The 22,637-nt window shown below is 52.4% G+C and overlaps 8 protein-coding genes across 8 annotated transcripts; 5 read left to right on the top strand and 3 right to left on the bottom strand.

The window, feature by feature from the left end:
* Positions 1-1,780: 1,780 nt before the first annotated feature.
* Positions 1,781-2,147, top strand: BO72DRAFT_387022 (translocon subunit SSS1; the record flags this gene model as incomplete). The annotated part of the gene is made up of 3 exons (XM_040941665.1): positions 1,781-1,865; positions 1,942-2,028; positions 2,107-2,147. 3 exons carry the CDS (start codon positions 1,781-1,783, stop codon positions 2,145-2,147), a joined length of 213 nt encoding a protein of 70 aa, XP_040797474.1.
* A 960-nt stretch (positions 2,148-3,107) lies between these two features.
* Positions 3,108-3,857, top strand: BO72DRAFT_386998 (DUF3237 domain-containing protein; the record flags this gene model as incomplete). Its single annotated transcript, XM_040941662.1, has 3 exons — positions 3,108-3,289; positions 3,403-3,483; positions 3,641-3,857. The coding sequence occupies 3 exons, from the start codon at positions 3,108-3,110 to the stop codon at positions 3,855-3,857; spliced, it is 480 nt and encodes a 159-aa protein (XP_040797475.1).
* Positions 3,858-3,955: 98 nt separating this feature from the next.
* On the bottom strand, positions 3,956-6,497 carry BO72DRAFT_451649 (Zn(II)2Cys6 transcription factor). The gene is made up of 4 exons (XM_040945540.1): positions 5,965-6,497; positions 4,861-5,899; positions 4,495-4,804; positions 3,956-4,446 (listed from the first exon to the last, which is right to left on the bottom strand). Exons 1-4 carry the CDS (start codon positions 5,996-5,998, stop codon positions 4,012-4,014), a joined length of 1,818 nt encoding a protein of 605 aa, XP_040797476.1. The 5' UTR covers positions 5,999-6,497; the 3' UTR covers positions 3,956-4,011.
* Positions 6,498-6,574: 77 nt separating this feature from the next.
* BO72DRAFT_480182 (M20 family metallopeptidase) lies at positions 6,575-8,067 on the bottom strand (the record flags this gene model as incomplete). The annotated part of the gene is made up of 5 exons (XM_040947614.1): positions 6,575-6,859; positions 6,908-7,035; positions 7,084-7,473; positions 7,526-7,908; positions 7,966-8,067. 5 exons carry the CDS (start codon positions 8,065-8,067, stop codon positions 6,630-6,632), a joined length of 1,233 nt encoding a protein of 410 aa, XP_040797477.1. The 3' UTR covers positions 6,575-6,629.
* Positions 8,068-9,260: 1,193 nt separating this feature from the next.
* BO72DRAFT_471579 (MFS general substrate transporter) lies at positions 9,261-11,092 on the top strand (the record flags this gene model as incomplete). The annotated part of the gene is made up of 7 exons (XM_040947094.1): positions 9,261-9,352; positions 9,404-9,497; positions 9,544-9,668; positions 9,727-9,885; positions 9,945-10,314; positions 10,396-10,803; positions 10,892-11,092. The coding sequence occupies 7 exons, from the start codon at positions 9,261-9,263 to the stop codon at positions 11,090-11,092; spliced, it is 1,449 nt and encodes a 482-aa protein (XP_040797478.1).
* On the bottom strand, positions 11,037-13,032 carry BO72DRAFT_234037 (putative flavin-containing amine oxidasedehydrogenase). The gene is made up of 3 exons (XM_040939876.1): positions 12,845-13,032; positions 11,379-12,749; positions 11,037-11,318 (listed from the first exon to the last, which is right to left on the bottom strand). Exons 1-3 carry the CDS (start codon positions 12,905-12,907, stop codon positions 11,172-11,174), a joined length of 1,581 nt encoding a protein of 526 aa, XP_040797479.1. The 5' UTR covers positions 12,908-13,032; the 3' UTR covers positions 11,037-11,171.
* A 3,656-nt stretch (positions 13,033-16,688) lies between these two features.
* BO72DRAFT_412387 (anoctamin family protein) lies at positions 16,689-19,716 on the top strand. The gene is made up of 4 exons (XM_040942480.1): positions 16,689-17,076; positions 17,149-17,302; positions 17,383-17,677; positions 17,775-19,716. Exons 1-4 carry the CDS (start codon positions 16,983-16,985, stop codon positions 19,434-19,436), a joined length of 2,205 nt encoding a protein of 734 aa, XP_040797480.1. The 5' UTR covers positions 16,689-16,982; the 3' UTR covers positions 19,437-19,716.
* A 186-nt stretch (positions 19,717-19,902) lies between these two features.
* Positions 19,903-22,165, top strand: BO72DRAFT_451654 (uncharacterized protein). The gene has a single exon (XM_040945541.1). It carries the CDS (start codon positions 20,164-20,166, stop codon positions 21,682-21,684), a length of 1,521 nt encoding a protein of 506 aa, XP_040797481.1. The 5' UTR covers positions 19,903-20,163; the 3' UTR covers positions 21,685-22,165.
* The last annotated feature ends 472 nt before the right edge of the window (positions 22,166-22,637 follow it).

Consider the following 22,637-nt stretch of genomic DNA (forward strand, 5'->3'; position numbering starts at 1 on the left):
GTTATGGAACCAATATTTGACGTTGGCCGGATCGAGGTTCCTTACCATTCAGCAGTGGGTTGGGTTTGTTGCTGGTGTCTTGGGTAAAGCATTTCAAATCAAAGAACCGTATAGAATATTACTCGAAGCAGTATAACCGAGGGCTCTGAAATGATAAGTCTATGACTTGATATACAAATCATAATTCTAATTCATACTCTGTTCACTAGATCTGCAGGCTCGCTCGCTCGCTCGCATAGCTTGCTCGGGCAGTGGCAATTACATTAATTACTACCTTGTCGGGTGTAGTCAGCCAGCTTCTACACCAATAACCAATCCACCCTCCAAATCAAACCCAACAACCAGCGATACGATTCTAGATCTCGATCTCCATCGATGGCTCGATGGCTCGATTCATCCCTCGATGACCCAAGATCCCGATCGATCTTTCTTGCCTGGCTTTCTTGCAGTGTGATTGAACATCCACCTCCAAGTCAGCAGGGATAGCATAGCACAGCACAAGAAGACAAAGGAATATGGCGTGGTCGATCGAGAATCCGACACGGGATCGAGATGGGCGATCGATGATCGGGATCGGGTTCGATGAATGACGATATTCTCTGTGCGGGCTGTGGCGTTGGTGGGCATACTCGGTGATGTACTGAGTACTCGGTATTCTTTTGCTGGGACTGGACTGGACTGTGGCCTGGGTGTTGTTAGCAATTACAAGGACTATGGAGTACGGAGTAAGGCTGCTAGGATGTGATCTCCTACGGAAGACCATTATAGCCACTCAGCAAATAAGAAATCTGCCGGCAAAATTATAAGTAGAAGTATTATATATATATAAAATTTTTTAATAACTTTAATAAAAAAGAATAAAAAAATTTTTCTAATAAAAAATTTTAATAATAATATTTTTAGTCTTTAAAAATTCTAAATATTCTTATATAAAAAGAAGCTGAATCGATTATATAATTTGAAAATTTCCAAAAAATTTTCAGAAAAATAATAACTGCTGCAGTAAGAATATACAAAAAAAATTCTATTTGCGGAGTGGCTGCAGTGGTCTTCTATAGATAGGGGTTCCGAACCATCTATACCCAAACAGGTAATAATGTTGCGGTTAGTGCTTAGTACGCATGCTATCCCAGTCTCAGCCAGAAGGCATTTGTAGTATATGTTTCCATTGTAGGTGGTGTTCTATCGCATGACTATCAAGAAGTTTGTCTCGGATGGATGGCATAGTGCGGGGATGGTCTTAGCTTGAAAGCCTCTTATAATGCACAAGCTACTCAGTCCTGCTTGTATCCAACTCCAACTGGGAGGAGGGCGATCATCGCAAAGACTGGCCCGAAAGAGGAGAGAACATGCGAGAGATGGTACCAGGATAGAATTGCAACTCAGCACTGATGCTTAGAGCACATGATATAGATCTTCTGATCGGCGACACCATCCATCGGGCAGAACTTTGACTGGGACATAAATCATTTGTCTCGACTAAAGCATTGTGTGAATAACGACATCGGCCACAAACCCACTAGCCACAGGAAGTACATGGGCCGCAGCAGCCACAGATGCCAAGCTATGAGTAATTATCTCGATCAGGTGATACGTGGCCATCATCTCGGCTCAACCATAATCCGGCTCCTGAACGGGGGCAATTCCTCCGACTAGTTCGCATCCCCGAAGAGCACAGCTGGCCCATTCGCGTTCCACCCCATCCAACATTCTGTCCTCAATCCACCCTTTCCACTCATTGCACCACCACCCCCCAAATCATCCTCCTCACACAGTCACCATGTCCGACCAGGTCCAAGAACTTCTCAACGTGCCTCGCGAGTTCCTCCGCGAGGGTATGCAATTCGTCAACCGCAGCCAGAAGCGTGAGTCTCCTGCTCCCTCGTGACCTCTCACCTCCGTGACTCTTTCTTGAAAGCATTTGGCTAATGCGCAACACAGCCGACAAGCGCGAATTCATCAAGATCAGCCAGGCTGTTGGCACTGGTTTTCTCATCATGGGATTCATCGGATACATTGTCAAGCTGAGTATGTGTCGCCTTCCGAGTGTTGCGGCCCCGTCGGACATTGTCAACACCAGAGACTATAGCTAATGAACGAATGCAGTCCACATCCCCGTCAACAACGTCCTTGTCGGTGGCGCCTAAGCGATTTCCTTTCTTCGGGGATTGGTTGCTGAGTGGTCGTTCGGATCACTTCCCAAGCGGCATGGGACCCAACCTGCGGACTTGAACTTCGACCGGCTGTCTCGGGCTCATGGCTTCTACTGGGGAATAGCAATTGGTGGTCGGAACAGAGCGGGGAAGATTGGAAACGGGTCATCTTATCGTATTATACCTCACCGCGCGAGTCTTGGACTTTACAACAAGCGTCTTGATGTCTTTTCGTGTCGCCGGGCCGGGGGACGCTGTCTGGCCCGAAGGGTCGCGCGGCAGCTTTCTCCGCGGGTGGAAAAAGGAAGCCGGTCGGTCTTCGAGAGATCGGGCTGACCGGCATATGTGCATAATCAATCTGGGTAGGCGTTTATGGGGTGCTCTCTAATGAGAACTTGGTCTTTCTATATGTTTATGCTCGCTTCAGACCTGCGAGTGATCTACAAGCATGAGGAGTGCTCTAATGTGCACTGTCACGGTCGAAATCGCTCCCAACAAGCACTTGATAACTGGATTCGATAGGGGGCATCCCAAAACCAGAGCTCTCACAACACCACAATAACCCCCCTCCCCAATGATAAGTCATACAAGATGATGTCACCACTTCCATAACACCAATTGCTTTATCTCATACCAATGAAGTAGGCTTCAAAATAAAAACCACAGTAAGAAACCCAGGAACCGACAGTAAACTCGAACAAAATCATTATCCCACCTTGACCAAACACCCAGCCACCCAGGCAAGCCAGTGGATCCCAACTGCCGACATCCGAACCCATGCTTGACTTCATCATCACCACCACCACGGCACACAGACTCCACCCCAGCCCTGAACTACGTAGCACATCTACCTCACCAAGCTCCAGGGGCATAAATCCCCCCTCCCGCCCCTTCACCTCCGCAATATTCTTCCCCGAAAAGCTACCGATAACAACCCAACGACCCCAAAAAAAGATGGCCCCCATCTCCCCACCCCCACAACTCACCCACCTCTTCACCCTCCGCTGCGCCGTCGACCCTCCCATGGAGATCGGCCACGGCCCCTACGGCCGTCGCCGCTGCGTCCCCATCAAATCCGGCACCGTGCGCGGCAATTTCCTCAATGGGGAGGTCGTCCCCGGCGGGGCGGATTTCATGTATGCTTTTTGCCCGGCCCTCTTTCCCCCTCCCCCCCGAACCCAGTTTGCGCGACAGAATTGTCTAGTATTGGTGAGTTGAGTGGATTGTGGAAGCTGACCTGCGGAAAAAGGCTCGTCGAGGAGGATCAAACCACGCATGTGAATACCAACTACGTGATTAAGAGTGATGATGGGGCGTTTATCTATATTCGGTAGGTTGCGTTCATAGTCCTGGGGTGATCTCGCCGGGGCTGCTAAGGCGACGATGTGCGAGAGGCCTGTTTTGAATGGAGAGGGGGTGGGAGAAGGGGTTGCTTAAGAATAATTGGGCAGGCTGAGTCGAATGGCTAATGCTGAACTGCAATATAGGACTGAGGGAACCCGCTCCGGTCCTCCGGAGGTCTTGAAAGCTCTCATGGAAGGCGATGATCAGGTTGACCCCGACCAATACTGGTTCCATTTGCATATCAAGTTGGAGACGGGGCATGAGCGGTACCGGTGGATGAACAATAGGGTCATTGTGGGGAGGGCGACGCGCGCCAAGGGGGAAGTTGCGTACGACGCATATTTCCTGGACAACAACTAGTTCGACTCATTGCATTAGCGGGCTCGGATATTTGACTTGGGGGTTTTGCGCGAATTCTATTCCGAGTGAGATAGAATATAATGAAGAGATAAGATTTATGGTTTAGTTATTACAATGAGTAACATATATCGGAATGATAAGGAGTAAAGAAGAACTAGGCGTGGAGATTGCGCAGCAATTCCCCCAAATCAATCCCCTCCGCAGGACTCGCTTCCTGGCGAGCTAGCACCTCTTCTGCGATCTGGTTGACCCAAAGATACTCTGAGTGAAATCCACGCAATTCGATCAAGCGCTGGCGCAGCCAGTCGCGCTGAATCGGATCCTCCGTCTCAATTAGTGCCATCAACAAGGGCCAGTGTAATCGACGTAGGAGACGGGGGTCCACGGCGTATTGCTTGTGTGTGTTTTCGAGGATCCCCGTCAGAGCCTGGCGGTGGAGTGCAGCTGGGGCCTGGCTGGAGCTGAGTAGACGGCGGTGAAAGAGAATGAGCGCGTAGAAGTTGCTAACAGCCATATAAATTGTGTTTAACGTACGGCGGGTGGAGCCGGCCCCGGAGATTTTAGCGGTAACGAGAAGGTCGGAGAAACGCTGTCTGGGTTTAGAAAAGAAGCAATGCAGAGACAGTGGGAGACTTACATCGCGCACAGAGAGAATCTCGGTGTATAACGTATCGGCTGTGTATGCCGAATCTGCAGGATCGCCTAGACATTTCCAGGCCTTGTGCCACAGTATGAAGCCAGTGTGAATCAGCTCTAAGCCCCGGTAGTTTTCCATATCATCGGCGATTTCTTGGTCGGGGTACTGCTTGCCCCAAAAGCAACGACTCCAAAGACGTGCGCTTCGGTGAAGTTGGTCTGGGTGTAAAGCTGGTTTGTTGGAGTTGAGCACGTAATCTGTCAGTGAATCATTTGTTGTCGCGAGAACTCGCCGGTTGATGTCGACGTATCTGGGAGAAATTCAGAATTAGCAGAGAGTATGAGAGCACGGATAGAAGGAACTTACATGATCCACAGAAGAAATTGTTCGGGAATGAACGACACACGAGAAGATACGTCCCCAACTGGGGGATCTGCATCCATTGACAGCATCACCTCGTCGAAGTCCTTGGACTCAAACAGTTCTGGGTGTGTTTCGAGCAGGGATCGTACTCCTTGGAGATGCAGCTGTAGATGACGCAGACAATGACCGAATTGCCATTCGTAGGCGACCATGAGAAACATTGTCGCGAATATCATTTCCATCTCAGCAAGTGAAACCTGAGGTTTGGGAGTCTCCAACATCTGCCGAAACTCCTTTACGGCCATGCCATAGTGGAAGCGGCCGTGGTCTTCCGCCGTGGGGCGTCCTGGAGAGCGCACGACCAGACCATTGCGGTACATGTCACTCGCCGACAGCGCCAGAATCATGCGCATAACCACTCTGCTGACGCGCGCAGGCCCCTGGTAGAGGTAGCAGAAGCTGCTCCACTGCCAGTTCTTCATATAGTAGAAAACGACGGAAGAGGAGGGGAAGTACTGGAAGTATTTCCGATCATGTTCGGTTAGTACCAACGCGTTAGAGCAGGGAAAATCAGTACCCGACAATGAAGGATAGAGGGGGGGCGTCTGAGTATAGGCCGGGTGATATACCGGCCAACTCGTGGGGAGGAAGCCGTCCGGGGAAGCCGGGGAGAAATCCGGGGCACATCCGGGGGCCGAGGGCCACAAAGAGGCCAACGTGTTGGCATAGTGGGCATTAAGGATGCCAACTGTTGTCCCAATAGGAGTAACAGGCGCAGACGCAGTAATTAGCGTAGGAGAGCTAGGGGTTATCGCAGTAGTCGTTGGAGCGACATTAGCGGTGGTTGTGGTGGTGATCGGATCGCTGCGGGTGGGCGGCGGCCACCGGGGCTGCAGATGACGGACGGGCGCATTCTCCCCGGTTTTCCCTCCTCGTTTAACAGGAATCCCCCACTCGCATGTAAGACGCAAATTAAAGCATCGCTTGCACACCGGACGCTCCTCACCACATTTCACTTTGCGACGGCGGCAGGTGCTGCAGCCTGTGAAGCGAGGTCATTTGTTAGTTCGTTCGGTTAGCAGGGAAGAGTCGGCAGATGCCGCATACCATTCTTCGAGCGAGGCGCGTTCCGACCCGACATGGAATGGCACAAAAGGTCCACTCAGTGATGAGATGAACCGATCAACCGGTAGGCATCAGTTAGATCGGGGGGGTGATTAGAAGAAGCCCAGGGGAGCAGATCGGAAACGATGAGCTTGTTTCTTGTTCTTGTTACTTTTTCCGATCGGTTAAGGCACAAGAGAGAAAGTCAGTCCGGAATGTCAGGGAAAAAATCAAAGAAGAAGAAGAAGCGAAACCGGGGAAGGGAGGCTTAGTCAGCGGTGTCCCCTTCCCTCGACTCGAGCAAGCAAAAGAAGGCTGGAAAAGCATGAGGTAAGTGGAGTGGAACTATTTTCTTGGTCGGGGGGCAGCTGAAGAATTGGTTCCATGGAAGAATTCATCTCCAGCATCTCCTCCCCACAACCCAGACCCAACAGGCCCGCTCCCGCTGTCTATACTTGTCAGTCATATAACTATACGACTATAGCCTTCCGGATGTTTCACTTGACTCGCTAGCCTCTCCTGTCAATGACGAGGACTCTATCAACCGAGATATTGATTCATTGAAACGACAAGCACTACAGTCGATCACCACCAACATGGAGTGATTCCTTCTCTCCCCCCCCGCGCCCCTTTATCTGCCATCACTGCCACTATTGTTCTCGCCACAACTATTCCTCCACAGCCTGCCGCCACTGTTGCTGCGCCACTGCAAATAGTTCGTCGTCTGTCAACATATCCCACGCGATCAGTGCCAGCGACTTCCCCACAATCACAGCCTCTTCGTGAGCCGTATCCGTGCCCGCCGCAGCAGCAAAGCTGGGATGGTGAGGAAATGAGCCTGGCTCATCGGTAATCCCAAACATCGTGTGAAGTGTTGGCACAAGATAACTGACATTTCCTGCGTTCCGGTCAGCATCAGACGTTGCATTGAGCATTCACGACCAACCAATGTCCGATGACCCTGTTAAGACCTTCTCATGCTGTGCCAATACATTTCGTCCATAGCGGCCCATGTGCGCTTGGTATCGGTCGCATAAGGTGTCGTTAATCTTGATATCCGTGTAGAGTTCATTCCTACCACTGTCAACATGTTTTCAACCCCCAGGAAAGACATGACCTTACTCCAGGATGTCCACTTCACAACCGGTGGCCATTGCCCCAGCCTCGATGCAGTTCCGCACTTTGCCCATCAAGGCATTCAATCCTTTCAAGGTCGGACTTCGCACCTGCCAGTACGCTCTGGTTAAAGCTGGAATCACATTCGCCACTTTTGGTGTGTCCAGAAAGGCAACATGGACCCGCTCGTCCGGGTACATCTGTTGGCGTAGAACGGCCACATTGTTGTACGAGGCCACCAAAGCATCTAGTGCGTTGACTCCCTCCCAGGGATTACCTCCTGCATGGGCACTCTTGCCTCGGAAGGTACAATGAATCTCTTTCCGCGCGTTCATCCGAACACCTCCCACACCATCCGCCACAACACCTGGGAAGAGCTCCCGGGGGCCTGCATGACTAGATGGGTCAGTGGGATGAAGCCGTCAAGGCACCAAAGGGAGAGACTTACGCCATCAGAGACACATCAACAGTTTTATACGCTCCTGCGTCTATCAATTTGGCTTTTCCTCCGCCATTTTCTTCGGCCGGAGTACCCAACAATTGTGTCCGTCCCGGTAGACCATACTGCTTCAACACGGCGGACAGGGCAAGAAATGCCGCGACACTACTAGTAGTGATGAGGTTGTGGCCGCAAGCATGACCGATACCTGGCAAAGCATCATACTCTGCATTGAAGTTGATCAGCCGCCCTCCGGACCCGCTGATCGCCTCAAATGAGGTTTCTAGTCCGTATGCGTGGCGAGTTACGGTGAAACCTTGCTTCTCAAGGAAATCGCAAATTACATCATGCGCACGATGTTCTTCGTATGCCGTCTCTGGATTGGACCAGATCTGTCAAGGTCTAAGTCCGGGAGGATAATGACAATATGGAGTCATGCCCGTACGTACCGTGCGATTGAGCTCACGAAGAGGGCCTTGCAAAGATGCTAGTGTAGCATCGACAGCTGCCTTCACTTCCTCTGCTGTTGGTGATGATTGCAGGATAGCCATTTCGAATGTTTGGTTGGTGTTTTAGTGTCTTCTTTGCACCCCGGATGCTGAAGACGGCAGTTCATATATCCTATTTGCTATCTGCGCCACTCTTGCTACGCCAACCCCTCAATCTTACAAACCACAACCAACAATCAATGCAATCCAGCCGTAGCCTCGGCTGATATCATTAAGCCCCGCGCAATACGACGATGCTTGAGATAGTTTATCGTGATAAGATTGGCTGGGTGCCATCATCCGGAAAGTCTGACGTCGGCTGTCTCGCTTCCACCCCGCATTTTCGGGAAACTCAAGGTTTCCCGCTATCGGGGTTTGTTCTTGGTCAAAGAGATAATCTGGAGCCATTGACAAATGATTGCGCTATCAATATCATCACCAGGGTCTAGATATGCAGGATAAGCCGCATGGCGTATACCTACCCAATCGAGTCTATCAGGTGGCCTCGGCAGATAACAGTAGCCGAGTGGAGCCTGGGCGGGGATGATAGACCGGTTTGCGAACCAGAAGGTTGGTGACTTGGTGTGCCACGCGCCTTGTCCTTCATTTCTCCGCATGGGATCGGGGACTGTGGAGGGGCGGTGGAAGCAGGTTGGAAAGGAAATGCAATTCCTTTCGCGCTAGATGGCACCGAGTAATCTATTGAGTGGAGACTCTTTGCCCCAGGATTACCTGCGGATTGGTACAATTGCCGAGCCACTCCCGGCAATTGGTCCAACTGCCGACCGAGCCCTAATGGCTGTCCCAGAAGGCAGCCGAATTCGGCGCCGGGCCCTGGGGTGTGCCTGCTTGACCCACGAGTTTTCCCCGTCGTTCCCTGACTGGATCTGAAAGCGACTGACGATCGAGCCCACAAGAGGGCAGCTGGAGAGGGGTCTGAGCTATAGATTATGCTATCTGAGCAGCAGCAATGTTGATCCCGTGCCAAAGGGATAGCTTTACGAGGACGTAGCTGACATCTACTGCGGAAGAGATTTCTCTATCTAGCGCAGATTAACTTTCTGGTGGCGGCGTGAGTATCACAATGACAGGCCGAGTATATAAGTCTGGGCGAGAGACGCCTGTGTCAGCATGCCGTGGTTCTCTCGGTCATCCCCATTTCACTACCCACAGACTGTGACGCCATGGAGAAAAAGCCTACAAGCCAACCTCAGGAGGAAAACCTGGGGTTGGAGGGGGTGAAGTTGGAAGACAAGATGCTGCCTCGAGATGTCGACCTGGGACAAATGCTGGAGTTCGAGGCTACGCCGCAGCAGGAGCGACAGGTTCTGCGCAAGCTGGATCTTGTGTAGGTTGTTGCTATGGCCCTCTGAATAGCACATTCGTTAACAAGAGCCAGGCTTATACCGCTGATGGGTGTCTGTTACATGATGCAGTATATGGACAAGCTTGCTTTAAGCCAGGCCACGCTCTTCAATCTTCGACAAGACCTGGTATGTCCACTCTTTTGTTGTGATCGATCCGTACTAATCCGTACAGCATCTCGAAGGCACAGAATACACTTGGACGTCTGCAATCTTCTATTTCGGATATTTCGCCTGGAGTTGGCCCAGTTCCTACCTCATCGTACGCTTACCGATTGCCAAGTACATCAGCGTCTCAGTGTCCGTTACCCCTCCTTTCTCCGATCTCCTTTACAACTCTTTTCTGATGGATCGCTAGACTCCTCTGGGGTGGTGTCTTGATGTGCCATGCGGCCGTGAAAAACTTTGGAGGGTTGATGGCCGCTCGGTTCTTCCTCGGTGTAGGTGAAGCAGCCATTGCACCAGGCTTCTCGCTCATTACAGGCATGTTCTACCGGCGTGATGAGCAGCCAGCTCGGTATGAACATCCGAAAGTCAGGTAGCACGACGTTACAAAGACTGATATATCGATACTAGGCAATCTGCCTGGTTTCTGGGCAACTGCATTGCCACGGTCATCGGCGGCGTCGTCGCCTACGGCATCGGCAACATCAAAGTCCACTCCATCGCCAGCTGGCAGCTCCTCTTCCTCGTCCTCGGCGCCATCACCGCCTTCATCTCTTTCTTCCTTATCGTCCTGTTGCCTGACTCCCCCAAGAAAGCCATCTTCCTCACCAAACCGCAACGACTCATTGCCGTGCAACGGACCCTCACGAACAAAACCGGTGTCGCCGATGAGGGCTCCTTCCAATGGCACCAAGCATGGCTGGCGGTTCGCGATCCGCAGACCTGGTTTCTCGTGCTATACACCTTCTGCGTAAACCTCTGCAACGGTGGCGTCACCAGTGTATGTGCATACCCTTCCTCGCTTCCCCTTTTCCCCCACAACACCCTTCCCGCAAGCTAACACCAGCACCGCACCACACAGTTCTCCTCGATCATCATCAACGGATTCGGCTTCTCCCAAATCCGCTCCCTCCTGATGCAGATGCCCCTGGGCGCCGCGCAGATCGTCTTCCTGTGCCTGACCGCCAGCGTGGCGACCTTCGTCCCCAGCACGCGGATCCTGATGATGATACTGAACACGGTCACCTCGCTGATTGGCATGGTCCTGGTCTGGCGCCTCGACGACGCGAACCAAGTCGGCCGCCTCGTGGGGCTGTCCCTGGGCGCCGTCTTCGCCGTCAACATCCCGCTCTCCCTGAGTATCATCAGCTCCAACGTCGCCGGGTTCACGAAGCGGAGCACCACGAGCGCGCTGCTGTTCATCGCCTACTGTGTGGGCAACATCGTCGGGCCGCAGTTCTTCCTCTCGTCGGAGGAGCCTCATTATCCGGTGCGTTTACATTATCCTACCGTTCCCTTCCTCATCCAGATTGTGCACGTACTCGGTTTGCAGAGGAACTGACTAACACATCACATAGACCGGCATGAAAGCCGCCATATCGGGGCTGGCCTTCGGGGCCTTTTTCCTCATCTGTCTGCTGGTGTATTACGTCTTTGAGAATCAGCGACGAGATCGCTCGTACGGCCCTCCGGCCCAGATGACGGAGACTGAGGAGTTGACGCTGGGGCTGTCCAACCGGACGGATTTGGAGATTGAGGATTTTCGATACGTCTTGTGAAGATCCTCAATGCTGAATGGAATCAGATTAATGCCTTGACTATGAATTAATGTAACGATATTTTTTTGATGGATTGTGTTCATGTCCTCCGCTTGTATCTCACGCCGTGACTGACAAGTAGGTACTTGGAGAAGACATCCTCAGCGAAGTCGTCGAACGGCTCGTACACCGCACCTAATCGGTAGGCCGCTGCCATTCCGGAGATGCATGCGATCTCGTGCATATTCTAGTGAATCGGTCAGCTTCCTTCGAAAACTCTAAGCCTATCAGCAACAAAAAAACATACCACCATGGTCCACGCCCCGGCATACAATGTATTATTCTTCCCGTTGATGAACATCATCCCCGGCACGACGCGCAGGTAATGCTGCCAGCGGTGACCGAACTGATGCCACCACTTCTCGCCGATGATCTTGTCCTTGTCGATCCCCTCCCACGTCCACAGGTGTTTGTGGTCCTCGTTCAGGAAGATGGTCTGGTAGACGTGGCGCTCGGGCTCGGGCGGCAGGGCGTCCTCGCCGATCGCCTCCCGGAACTGATGCTGGTAGTGGGTGCAGTCGAAGCCCATCTCGATCTTGTCCGGGTCCGAGTCGAAGGAGTGGGTGAAGTACATGGGGGCGAAACCCTCCCAGCCGTCCGTGCGGCAGCGCGGCGGCATCTGCTGCGCGAAGGCGATCTGCTCCTGGCGGGTCTCGGAGCTGGCCTTGCCGCAGAGCTCCTCCTTGTAGCGGGTCTCGAACAGGCTGTTGAAGTACTCGGAGTCGGTGTGCGTGATGGTCAGGTCGTTGAAGAACTTGACGCCGTTCAGCACGTACCGCTCGCGCCAGGTCGCGTGCGCGCCCAGCATCGACAGCGCCTCATCGGCGGGGCAGCACAGGATGAGCTCGTCGAAGTCCTCCACCGTCCCCTTGCCGGCCTCGTTGGGGCGCTCCTGCTGCCCGTCTTTCACCGACCGGAGGCGCAGCTTGACTTGTTTATTCTTTCGTTGCAACACATCGGCCTCCGTCTCCAGGAGCACCCGCACCCCTTTCGCCGCCAGATCCCCCTTCCAGTCATGGTAGAACTCCCCCAGGTTGGGGAAGGTGTACATCTGCGGCCGGTTCTGCATCAGCATGTCCTCGTCGTAGTCCCACAGGCGCATCTGCGGATCGTCGAACAGCCGCTCCAGCAGCACGCACGCCACGTTGGGGGTCTGGTTGCCCGTCCCCAGGAACAGCGCGATCAGCGGCAGCACCATCTTGAGCCCGAAGTCCGTGCTGAAGCGAAACAGCCGCAGCATCGTCTTGATGGGCATCAGGCCCAGGATCGGCATCAGCCGCTTGATCCAGCGCAGCACGCGGCCCAGCTTGCTGATCTCCGCTGAGTAGGTGTCCACCAGCGGGCTGGGGAACACGTTGGTGAAGAAGCTGTCTCGCCCTTTGCCGAAGGAGACCTGCAGCTGCACGGGGTGCGGCTCGTAGCCGTACTTCTTGAAGAAGTGGAAGGTGTGGCGGAAGATTGGGGAACCGCCTTGCACCCCGTCGTTGAGCCAGGTCGCGCCGCCATGCTTTGCGGCGTCTAGGGGGATTGTGGTCGCTTGGCCGCCGGTCTGCGGGGCGCTGTCGATGAGGGTAATGTCAAATTTGTCGGGGTGGTTGGCCAGGGTGGAGGCGCAGGACTTTTGGGGTTTCAGTGAGGTGTTAGCGTGGGTGTGTTGGGCTGCGGTGATGGTGATAGTGATGATGATGGAGACAGGGATGCGGAGATTCTTACCATACCGGCGGCCCCGGCGCCGATGACCACCACTCTCTTCTTACTGTTATCATTCTGAGCCATTTTGAAGGCCTATACTAGGTTTTGAGAAGGTAATCAGATGAAGGTCGCTCATCAAGAAATGCATCGGTCTTGACGAGATGTATATCTAGGAGGTGAGTCGATGACGTCAATGCTCGGTCGCGGAGAATTCATGCGCTGTTAATCCATTAAGTCATCCTGAAGGCATGATTAGATCGATTCTCATCCCGGCTTTTTCAGATAAGGTTTCGGCGATCCGATCTCGATCTGCTTGGTGTAGCTCGAGTTCGTGAATGATCCTTCAGTGTGGAAGTTCTGTGCCGTCGTTGTTCAAGGTTATTTCAGTAGCATTGTTTCATTGTCCAAAAACTGTCTCACATAATCCTGCGGGAGTGTTGTCCATGATGATAAGAAACTCTTATCATTCTCAGAATACCAAATCTGGTTCTAGTTGAGCCAGTTTGGTTTCAGGTCAAACCTGTCTCCTTTGGAATTGTTGAATGCATGAATAAACAGCTTTGCAAGGCTCCCAGTCCTCAGGCCCCGACCCCGCCTCGTTGGCAGTGTTTCAGAGATCGCTCAAGCAGGAGTTTTTGCTGCGCAACTAAGTGTCTGTTTGTATAAGAAGGCGACTTCTCACAGAAACCGAGTCGGCTTTATGAGTGGGGACGAGGTTTGCTGGAAATACACCTCAGGTGGTACATCTCCATCGATGCGGCGTCGGTGAGCGGAGGGACACAATGACTACCTCCTTGTTTAGACAGCTCGCAAGCGAAGAGGCTAACCACTGGAAAACAGACCGCTGCATCATAGCATTTGCGAGCTGATCACATCTAGTGCACCCTTTAGCATTTCGCAAGACAACTCCTAGCACTCCGTTCTTCGGAGACGCTGTGACGACAGATCAAGGATCGGCGTGTCCTTCATCCATCAGGGTAACAGAAGATGAAAAGCTGTAGGTCTGTGTAGGTTTCCGAGGATGGCTTGGGGTGTACCCAAAGTTGGCACAGGAACATCGGCCGACACTTGTGGGTTTGGGGTTCGTCAATTCCGATATTGCTGGGGTCAGATCTGTACAGTGTCCAGTGCCAAGAACAAGACGTAGATGAGATGAAAGGATACTGAGATGAAACAGGCCGATGTACAGGACAATGCAGCTGGTAAGATGGTAGGAGGTGGAGGATGGAAGCGGCGCGAGGTGTTGGAGCGGGCCAACTTGGAAGGTGGACAGACCTGCCATTTGTGTTCTTCTGGGCGGAAAACCAAGTACCGCTTGGACCTCGGAGAAAGAATCACGATGGAAGTAGGATGTCACTGCTGGACTGACAATGCTCTTTCTTCTTTGATATACTCATGCAGCTATCTCGTGCTCATTATCAGAGGGGTATGAGGTAGCCAATCCAGGGAGCTTGAATAGACATAGAAGTAAACAGGTACTGTACAGTGTCTGGAGGACACGATATGGAAGCTGGGATATGGTTTTACTTCAAAGTGGTGGCGCATGAGCAGAGCAAAGAGGATCTACCGGAATCTCTCCGCTACTGGTTGATCAATCAACTCAATATTTCATTTTCATGAAGATAAATTAATCAAAAACTAAAGGTTTTGAGACCTTGGATGCTGTAAAAGAAATTCATTTCGCATACACTCTGCAGATTGCTTTGTCCTCTTTGAGTCGAAGCGACTGGTCTGTCGGTCAATTACCCATTACAATTTATATCTGCTATTCGTCTTTCTTGTTTGACTTAATCTCATGAGCTGGAGATAGATCTTCGCAGCGGATGGATATGTGCGGTATGCTGCTCGTGCATGTGCCAATGTATAGTACTGCACAGTCCTGTACCAAGACGGGGCACTATGCTTGGCCTGACAGCTTAGTGTGTGGCCTCTCTGGTCATGGAGGCGCCGTTGGAATCGACATATAGTGCCGCAATCATCACAATAGTCTTCAATCACGGCATGCAATTCAAAACGAGGTATCTCCAACAAGGAAAACTCCCGTGGAGCTTACATGCTTGGTCGACACGGGTCCGCTTGCATTCGATGGTAACTGTCTGCATGTCAAATGAGTGGTCGATCATGTCAAGTCCATTATGCACATGATCTAATGTGCACCTGGGTTGGTGCAGCATAATCGTTGGGCGACGAAAGTGAAATTTGTCTAGCCTGATCGATCCAAGACTGAAATATCGTTGATGGTTGGCATTGAAGGTGGAGTTCAGTTGATCGTCGTGCCCGTCTCCATCTTAACGGTCGCAATTAGTCGTCTCCTCTTATATGAGGTAGCATTTTCGAGTAACAAAGTCTGAATAGTTATAATCATTATCTCGGGGCTTCGTATCGCATGTTGGTCCCACGGGGCTGGTGGGCTGATTGTATAGCATTGTCCCTTAATCGTGGATCGGCTTCCGAAGCCGTGGAAAGTAGAAAAGAAAGAAGACAATGACGGCGAGCAAGACAACCAAGGTGGGCAAGAACATGAATGTAAAGAGGAAGACACTCAGCCCGAAGGCAGCATTCTGGCCCGGAAAGAATCGACGAGCCATTAGGTCGAGAGTGGCGGCGAGCATGGATACGGGGAATTTTGGTCAACAGATGATAAGCGCTAATTATTATTCCACAAGTTGGTGGTCTAGCGATAGTGGCAAGCAGGGATGTAGAGAAGATCGACGGCGAGGAGGAGAATTAAATCGCTGATGGTTGAGGTAGCCAAGTGTTTGGTGGGGAGAGTGAAGCAGAAGTGATGCGATCGCGGGTTGATGGTGTGGTGTCGATCCAACAAGACGGTGATAGTTAAGCATTTATAGACATCAACTCAAGGTCTCAAGGTTGCCCGGGAGGCCCATCCGGCGCAGGAAGAAAAAGCTTTGCTGGATGATGTGCAGTTGCAGGGTTCGATAACGATCATGGATTGGAAATGAATATGCCTGTTGAACCACCCAGAGGTCCAAATTGGATGATGAGTGAGGGATCCGCGGACCGCGGTCGGAGTGGAAGGAAGTTTCCAGAGATGGGATGATTGGAACTAAAGAAATTGGAGGTTGGACTGCCGCGATGCAGTGGTAATGACCTTGTATCGTAATAATGGATGCCTGCAAGGTGGCTGCATTATCGACACCAAATGAAGTTTTCATTGGGTGGTGATGGCTGTTGCCCCATGTGGCGCCACACTCAGCTATCTACTTTTGGTCTAGTGGTTCTATCAATGCTGTTTCGGGATGACGCAAGGAGTTCCAGTTTACAGTGACCCGTAGTACAAGTTAGTAACTTACTAACAGTACCGGATCACGGCGGTTTGACACAGGCAGCAGGAATTCCTTCCAGAACAACTGAGCCACTCTTACCTCTTTCCTTGCGGTCGCATTGCGTCGATTCCAGATAAACTCGAAGCGTGGAGTGAAGACAAAATCTACCTAGTATGCAGAATTATCTGAGTGGATCAATGGAGTAGATGAGGATTGGAACCTTGGCTGGCTAGAGTACTCGTACTGTACCTATAGGTATAGGTAAGTAAGTAGACTGTAGAGTGCAGCCCTGCGTAGCGCTGAGAAAAGTGGCAGGGGCGGAACCATTGGCCACATTGCCTTGTAGGGCTGAGGCTAGTACTGGCTGACCTTGGCGGTTGGTTTACTCGGTATTATTATTATTTTTATCATCAAGTCACTCTCATTTCTCATCGTTTTTCAACTCTGTCCTGTTCAAAATCACTTATTAATCCACAGTCATGGTTTAGTGCTAAATATCCAAAGGCTACCCACCACCCACTTCATATTCTTTCTTAGTCTCTTTAGTTCTTTTCTCCTTACACACACTTGCTTCTTTCCCCCTCCCCCCCCATCCCTTCGCTTCCCCATTTCCCATTTTGCTCCTCTTGTTTTTCAGGTGCCCCCATTCCCCCTCCCCCCTTCTTTCTCCAAACACACGGAGTGTGGATGCATCCGTGAGCCTCCCCCACCGCCGCGCGGAGATGAGGCTATCCCACTCGCTACTTTGACTCCCCCGCCCACCATCGATATCCTTTCGAATCTCGATATCATCATCCCTTCCTTTGATATCTTATCTTCCTTTCGTCCATTCTCCTCTGTTACGACCTCCAACCCCCTCCGATCAACTCGAGATGGGGCTCTTTGCCGGTCATGAGCCCGTCGACCAAGCCGAGCTGGATAATTTCGGCGTCGACTGGGTCATCCACTACTCATTCGAAGATCTCGGTAAGGAGTGTACCTCAACCACAACCATGATTAACAACAACAACGGTGGCTCACAGCCACCTCCTGGTGCAGAAATCTCGCAGGCCATTTCCGAGTTTCGAACTTTGATCCACGACTTGGAGGAGGCGCATCTGCAGGTCCAGGTTCGCCATGGTTACGGACCCTCCCTGCTGGTCTTCATTCGCGTTCCCCCTGATCTCCTGGGGAACATGGTCTACAAATCTCGGTATTTTCTTTGAGCCTGGGGCACCCCACCCATCCCACTCACCCACCCTCGCATCCGACCCTAATCTAACAATCGCTTAGAGTCAAGGATTGGTTACATGGCATTATCCATGAGTTCCCTGCAGGCGACGATCACACGGTGGTTGAGTCTGAGACAGCCGCTGAAGCCCTCCGGTCGGTCTATCATGCGGTGACTTGGCAGAAACACTTGGGAGGGGCGGGAATCACCCCCAAAATAGGCCAGTGGAAGAATATTCAGGCTGCCATCCCTCTCCAGGACCGCGCCGCTAATGCCGAACTCTTGCGCAAATGGAGTAAGACGCTCAATATTACTACCGAAGATCTCGACGCTATACGGGCGCTGTTTGGTGAAAAGGTAAGCACTCTTTTATCCACCCCTCGTTGGACTTGGACTTGGACTTCCTCCACGCGCTCGCACATAGACACTGATCACATGTGCTGAAAAAAACTAGGTCGCCTTTTATTTCGCCTTCATCCACTGCTATTCCACTTTTCTCGTCTTCCCCGCCGTTTGGGGCGTTTTCTGCTGGTTCTATCTGGGCCCTTATTCCATCACTTGCGCTCTCGTCAACTGCCTCTGGTGTATTATCTTCGTCGAGTACTGGAAGACTCGCGAGATTGATTTGAGCCTACGGTGGAATGTTCGGGATGTCGGAATTCTCAAGGTCAATCGACCGGAATGGGTGTGGGATAAGGAAGTCCAAAACCCCGTTACAGGGGAGACAGTGAAGGTGTTTTCGACGCAAAAGCAGTTCCTCAGGCAGCTGCTACTTATCCCCTTTGCGACCGTAGCTGCTCTAGCCTTGGGCACTTTGATCATCTTGTCATTCGCTTCCGAGGTATTGGTCTCCGAGATATATACCGGTCCCTTTAAGGGCTACCTGGAGTTTCTTCCAACCATCTTGTTCTCCCTCTCGCTGCCGTGGATCACCAATACGCTCACCGAGTTCGCCAAGCAGTTGACCGACTACGAAAATTACCGCACGCAGGACCAGTACGATGTCGCCCAGACTTCCAAGACCTTTGTCATGCATTTCATCACCGCCTTCCTGCCTACCTTGCTGACTGCATTTGTTTACGTGCCATTTGGCACGAAGCTGGTCCCTTATCTGGATGTCTTTCGCACTTATGGCCTCATGTCTGCCAATCTGGCCAAGGAGATTCACATTGATCCGGCCCGCCTTCAGCAAGAGGTGATCTACTTGTCTGCAACCGCCCAATTACTCAATTTTGGCGAGGAGATTGTGCTTCCCTACGTCAAGCAGACGCTAATGCACAAGTGGCGCACCTATCGCGACGGTCGCGATGCCGCTCGCATGCCTCGTCGCCATTCCCAGCGGACAGATTTATTACTTGTCGATGCACCCGAAGAGGCGGCATTCCTTGCGCGTGTGCGCGATGAGGTGGAAGCGGACGAATACAACGTCCATGACGATACTTTGGAGATGTGTGTGCAGTTTGGATATCTGGCCCTGTTTGGAGTGGCCTGGCCCTTAGTGCCGCTCGGATTCTTAGCCAACAACTGGCTAGAGCTGCGAGGCGACTTCTTCAAGCTCAGTTTGGAGTGCCAGCGACCCCCGCCAATTCGGGCGGACTCGATCGGCCCGTCTCTGCAGGGACTGGAAGTGCTTGCCTGGCTAGGAACTCTTTCCACGGCCGCGGTCGTTTATCTATATCGTAATAGTATGGAAGGGGTACAATTCTCCTCCTTCCTGCTAACCCTGCTTCTGGCTGAGTGGGCGTACCTTGGCGTCCGGTTTGTGGTTCAGACTGGCATGGAAAGGATTAGCTCTGTAACCCTCAAGCGGGCAGAGGCCAAGCGGTACGGCATGCGCAAGCGCTACCTCGAGGCCACGTCAGGCAATGTTTCCCCGCGGGGCAAGCCGCGGGTCCGGTTTGAGGACAAGGTCAGTGTGTACACCACCGGCACCGATGTGAGCACCAGTAAGGAGGGGCTTTTGCAGCCGGGACATGATGGTCTGCACCATGGACGCCAATTCTGGTCCTGGGCACCTCAGGAGGCTGCTGATGCTGGTGTACGCATGATCAAGGCGTTGAACACCACGATGGACGGGTCGAGAACTGGGCCGACCAAGCTGGCCAAGGGAGCATAGGCGTTGTATTGTATTTCTTAGTCCCCTCGTTGTAAATGATGAACTTCCTCTTTGTTTTTGTTTTTTGTGATGAATGAGTCTTATCTTTGTAGTGTAGAGAAGTATGTTAGGGGGGAAGTACCTACTACCTTACTGTGCATGGGCACCTTTGAAGTGGCAGGCTGCAATCTGCACGGGTGCCTACTTAGTTCCCTTTGGCTTTTCCCCTCTCCATCGGACCTGATTTTGAACCACCACTACTTGGACCCCTGGAATATTTCTCAGATGGAAAACGCCATTGATCTGGATTATCTGATCGCATGATTGTGACAATTGATGAAAGCTAAACAGCACTCATTGAGTTTTTGGAGCTCGTGGGTTGAACAAGCGTCAGCCCTATAAGGCATGCCAAGTGCGGATACTCCCAGGCGACCAGCCAATCAGCTGGCCAACCGACATTCCGGACTCCATTCTTGCCCGCTGGTTTGTTGCGCGTCTCTCTTTCCAGCTTCTCTGCCAAGTTCCAACTTCTCTTTCGTTTTCCTTCTTTCTCTCCTCTTTCCCGTCCAGCATCTTCATTTCCCCCGACCACCCACATCTCCTATAATTTCCCCCTTCTTCTATATGCCATCCCTGGCGTCCTCTCTCTCTTATTCCCCTTCCTTCCTTTCCCTCTCCCTCTCTCTCCAGGGCTGTTCCTCCACCGCCGGCTGGAGGGGCTCCGTCTCCTCAGGTCTCGCTGCCCCCGATGCGCCCCTCGCAGGACACCCTCCCCCCGATCGTCTCCGATAAGGTCCTGTATCACGAAGAGCATGAGACGGGCTCTCTACCTCCAGCCTCGGTCACCCTCTTACGGCAACGACGAAAACTTCACGTTATCAATCCATTGTGGTACCGCAACAGTCTGCTGGCGAGCGTGGGGTTCCTGGAGTTCGCCAATGCGGGTGACTTTGCCGCTAATGTTTGGAACGATGTCCCCGTCCCGTTATACGCCATTATCTTCATGGCGATCGGAGGCCCTCTCGCACTGTTGATCAGCGGGTTTGCCGTCCGCGACAGTGTGCTCAGCTGGCAGAACGTCCGGATCCTCCAACGAGAGCGCACGTACCTCAAATCCCTACAGGCCCAGCACCTCGAATGTCCCGCACCGGATGCCACCACACTCCGTTTCATCGACCGCCGTCTGGGGGTCAGCCACCGCGAACTGGGCACCGAACTGGTCGATCGCATCGTCATGGACGTGTTCCTCGGGATCGGCGGCCTTCTGGTCGGCACGGGCACCATCATGGCTATCTGGGGTTCCGACCGACACGTTTACTTCATCAGCAACCTGCTCTCGGGGTACGTCGGCAACTCCTTCGCGGCCATCTACGGCATCATCAATGCCATCTGGTCAGCCTATCTGGTCTGGCGCTTTCACAGCTACGAGCGCGCGTGCTCCCGGTCGGGAGCCATGCTCGCCCCGTTCCGCGACCGACTCCAGCGTCGCTTCCAATGCTTCAAGTGGCACGCCGTCGCGTCCGGGTGGACCGGCCTCATCGCCGGTGGCGCCTCGATGATGACCTCCCGTCTCTGGGAGGGCTACGTTGTCCTCATCCCGTGCATGCTGTTGGAGGTAGCCTGCAACCGCTTCTGGCGCGGTCAACTCGGCTACGACCGTCCCATCGTCGCCCCCGACTCTCCCCTCCACTGGGGCATCCTAGTCCCCGAGTCTCCCTACAACCCAGCCAGCAGCAGCAACAGCAACAGCAACAGCAGCAGTCCGCAACTGGGTTACCCCAAGCCGACAATCCCAGTTCCCGACCACAAAACCGAACAAGGCCCCACCCTCAACCCCGACGAAGAGGAAAAGGAAGAAGATCGCCTACTTCTCGACGCCCTCTCCTCCGTAATCAGCCTTCAAACCGCCCTCATGCCCGTCCTCCCCTCCACCCTCGTCCTGGAAGACGTAGACTGGACCTCCCTCGACTCCCTCTTGCTCTTCATCGTCAACAACCACCTGTTCGACTGCCTCTGCGACTGGCTCGCCACCAACTCCGCCGTCCCCAAGGACTTCCGTCACCGCGTCTTCCGGTTAGCGACCAACCCATCCTTCTCGGAGATCACCGTCACGTTGACCGATCTCCGCCATCTGAGCGACGTAGAAGATCGACCCCGCATGCTGGAAATGTGTCAACTCTTCTTGCAGACCGAAGCCCGACAGGTGATGATCGGTCGCGAACGGTATCTCCTTGAGATGGTGGGTTATACGATTTGGAAGAACGATTGAACCCCTTTCCTTCTTGGTTCTTTGCGCCATTGGGACAGAATCCGAATATGCAATCAAAATCACCCATAGACTGGGTGTGTGTCGTCTTTCTGCATGTCCATTTGTATAGAAAATCAGCGGAAGCGAATACCTGCTTGTTGTTTTGTGCTTGTTGAGCATAGCATATATATTCGTGTGTGCATTGTTGAGCGATGATGAGATAATGCGATGTGATGTGATGTTGACCTGGTGCGATGCTGGGTTTGGCTAGCTTTGGACTCGAATTGTGGATCGTGAGGTCGAAGTGAAGTCTGGGACTTTTAGTTTAATGATCTGTTTCATCTCGAGTTGAGTCGAATTCGGTTGATCTCGACTCGAGTCGAGTGAGGAAGGAAGGGTGCCGGTTCACTTACTTTCTTTCGGTGGGATGTCTTGGTTGATGTGCTTGCTTGAGCGCGAGCGTGAACATTGGCATGAGCATGAGCATGAGCATGAGCGAGACTCCATTCTGGTTTCCTTCTATATAGGTTGAGTTATAATGTGTATCTTGATCGGTACTAAGGTCTTCTTCTCCTTGGTTAATCACTTTTCATGGGGAAGGCGTAGGATCCTGGATAAAGCGGATTTGCGTGGGGTTGAGGAGGGAATTCCAGCCCCGGGGGCGGCGGGGGGGTGGAGTACGCTACTACTCATACATAGCAGGATCGCTTGGAGTTTTGGGGCATACCATCAGCCTGGATTGTATGCGATTGAGCTTGGAGGTGAAGTTGCTCTACTGTACGTAATTTGATCTGACCTCCCAGTGAGTGTCATTGAGACCTCTTGTATTCCTCTTTTGGCGGCGTTGTATGATTACTATACTTTGTGGTGCAGGATGCAGTCTTAATTGCGATACGGATTGTGATAGCTGGAGGTGTTGTCACTTCTTTCTCTCTGACTTCCTGTGCTGGTGGATCTCCTGGATATGTCCGATA

Source organism: Aspergillus fijiensis (genome assembly GCF_003184825.1).
Source record: "Aspergillus fijiensis CBS 313.89 unplaced genomic scaffold BO72scaffold_59, whole genome shotgun sequence".
NCBI lineage: Eukaryota > Fungi > Ascomycota > Eurotiomycetes > Eurotiales > Aspergillaceae > Aspergillus > Aspergillus fijiensis.

Coding starts and splice junctions, on each gene's coding strand:
- BO72DRAFT_451649 (XM_040945540.1), bottom strand. CDS start 5,998: ATGTCGGGTCGGAACGCGCCTCGCTCGAAGAATG. Junction 5,900..5,964: donor CGCGCCTCGCTCGAAGAATG/GTATGCGGCATC, acceptor CTCGCTTCACAG/GCTGCAGCACCTGCCGCCGT. Junction 4,447..4,494: donor AGATTCTCTCTGTGCGCGAT/GTAAGTCTCCCA, acceptor AAACCCAGACAG/CGTTTCTCCGACCTTCTCGT.
- BO72DRAFT_234037 (XM_040939876.1), bottom strand. CDS start 12,907: ATGGCTCAGAATGATAACAGTAAGAAGAGAGTGGTGGTCATCGGCGCC. Junction 12,750..12,844: donor GCGCCGGGGCCGCCGGTATG/GTAAGAATCTCC, acceptor AAACCCCAAAAG/TCCTGCGCCTCCACCCTGGC. Junction 11,319..11,378: donor CCGGGGCGTGGACCATGGTG/GTATGTTTTTTT, acceptor CCGATTCACTAG/AATATGCACGAGATCGCATG.
- BO72DRAFT_412387 (XM_040942480.1), top strand. CDS start 16,983: ATGGGGCTCTTTGCCGGTCATGAGCCCGTCGACCAAGCCGAGCTGGAT. Junction 17,077..17,148: donor CTACTCATTCGAAGATCTCG/GTAAGGAGTGTA, acceptor CTCCTGGTGCAG/AAATCTCGCAGGCCATTTCC. Junction 17,678..17,774: donor GGGCGCTGTTTGGTGAAAAG/GTAAGCACTCTT, acceptor GAAAAAAACTAG/GTCGCCTTTTATTTCGCCTT.
- BO72DRAFT_451654 (XM_040945541.1), top strand. CDS start 20,164: ATGCGCCCCTCGCAGGACACCCTCCCCCCGATCGTCTCCGATAAGGTC.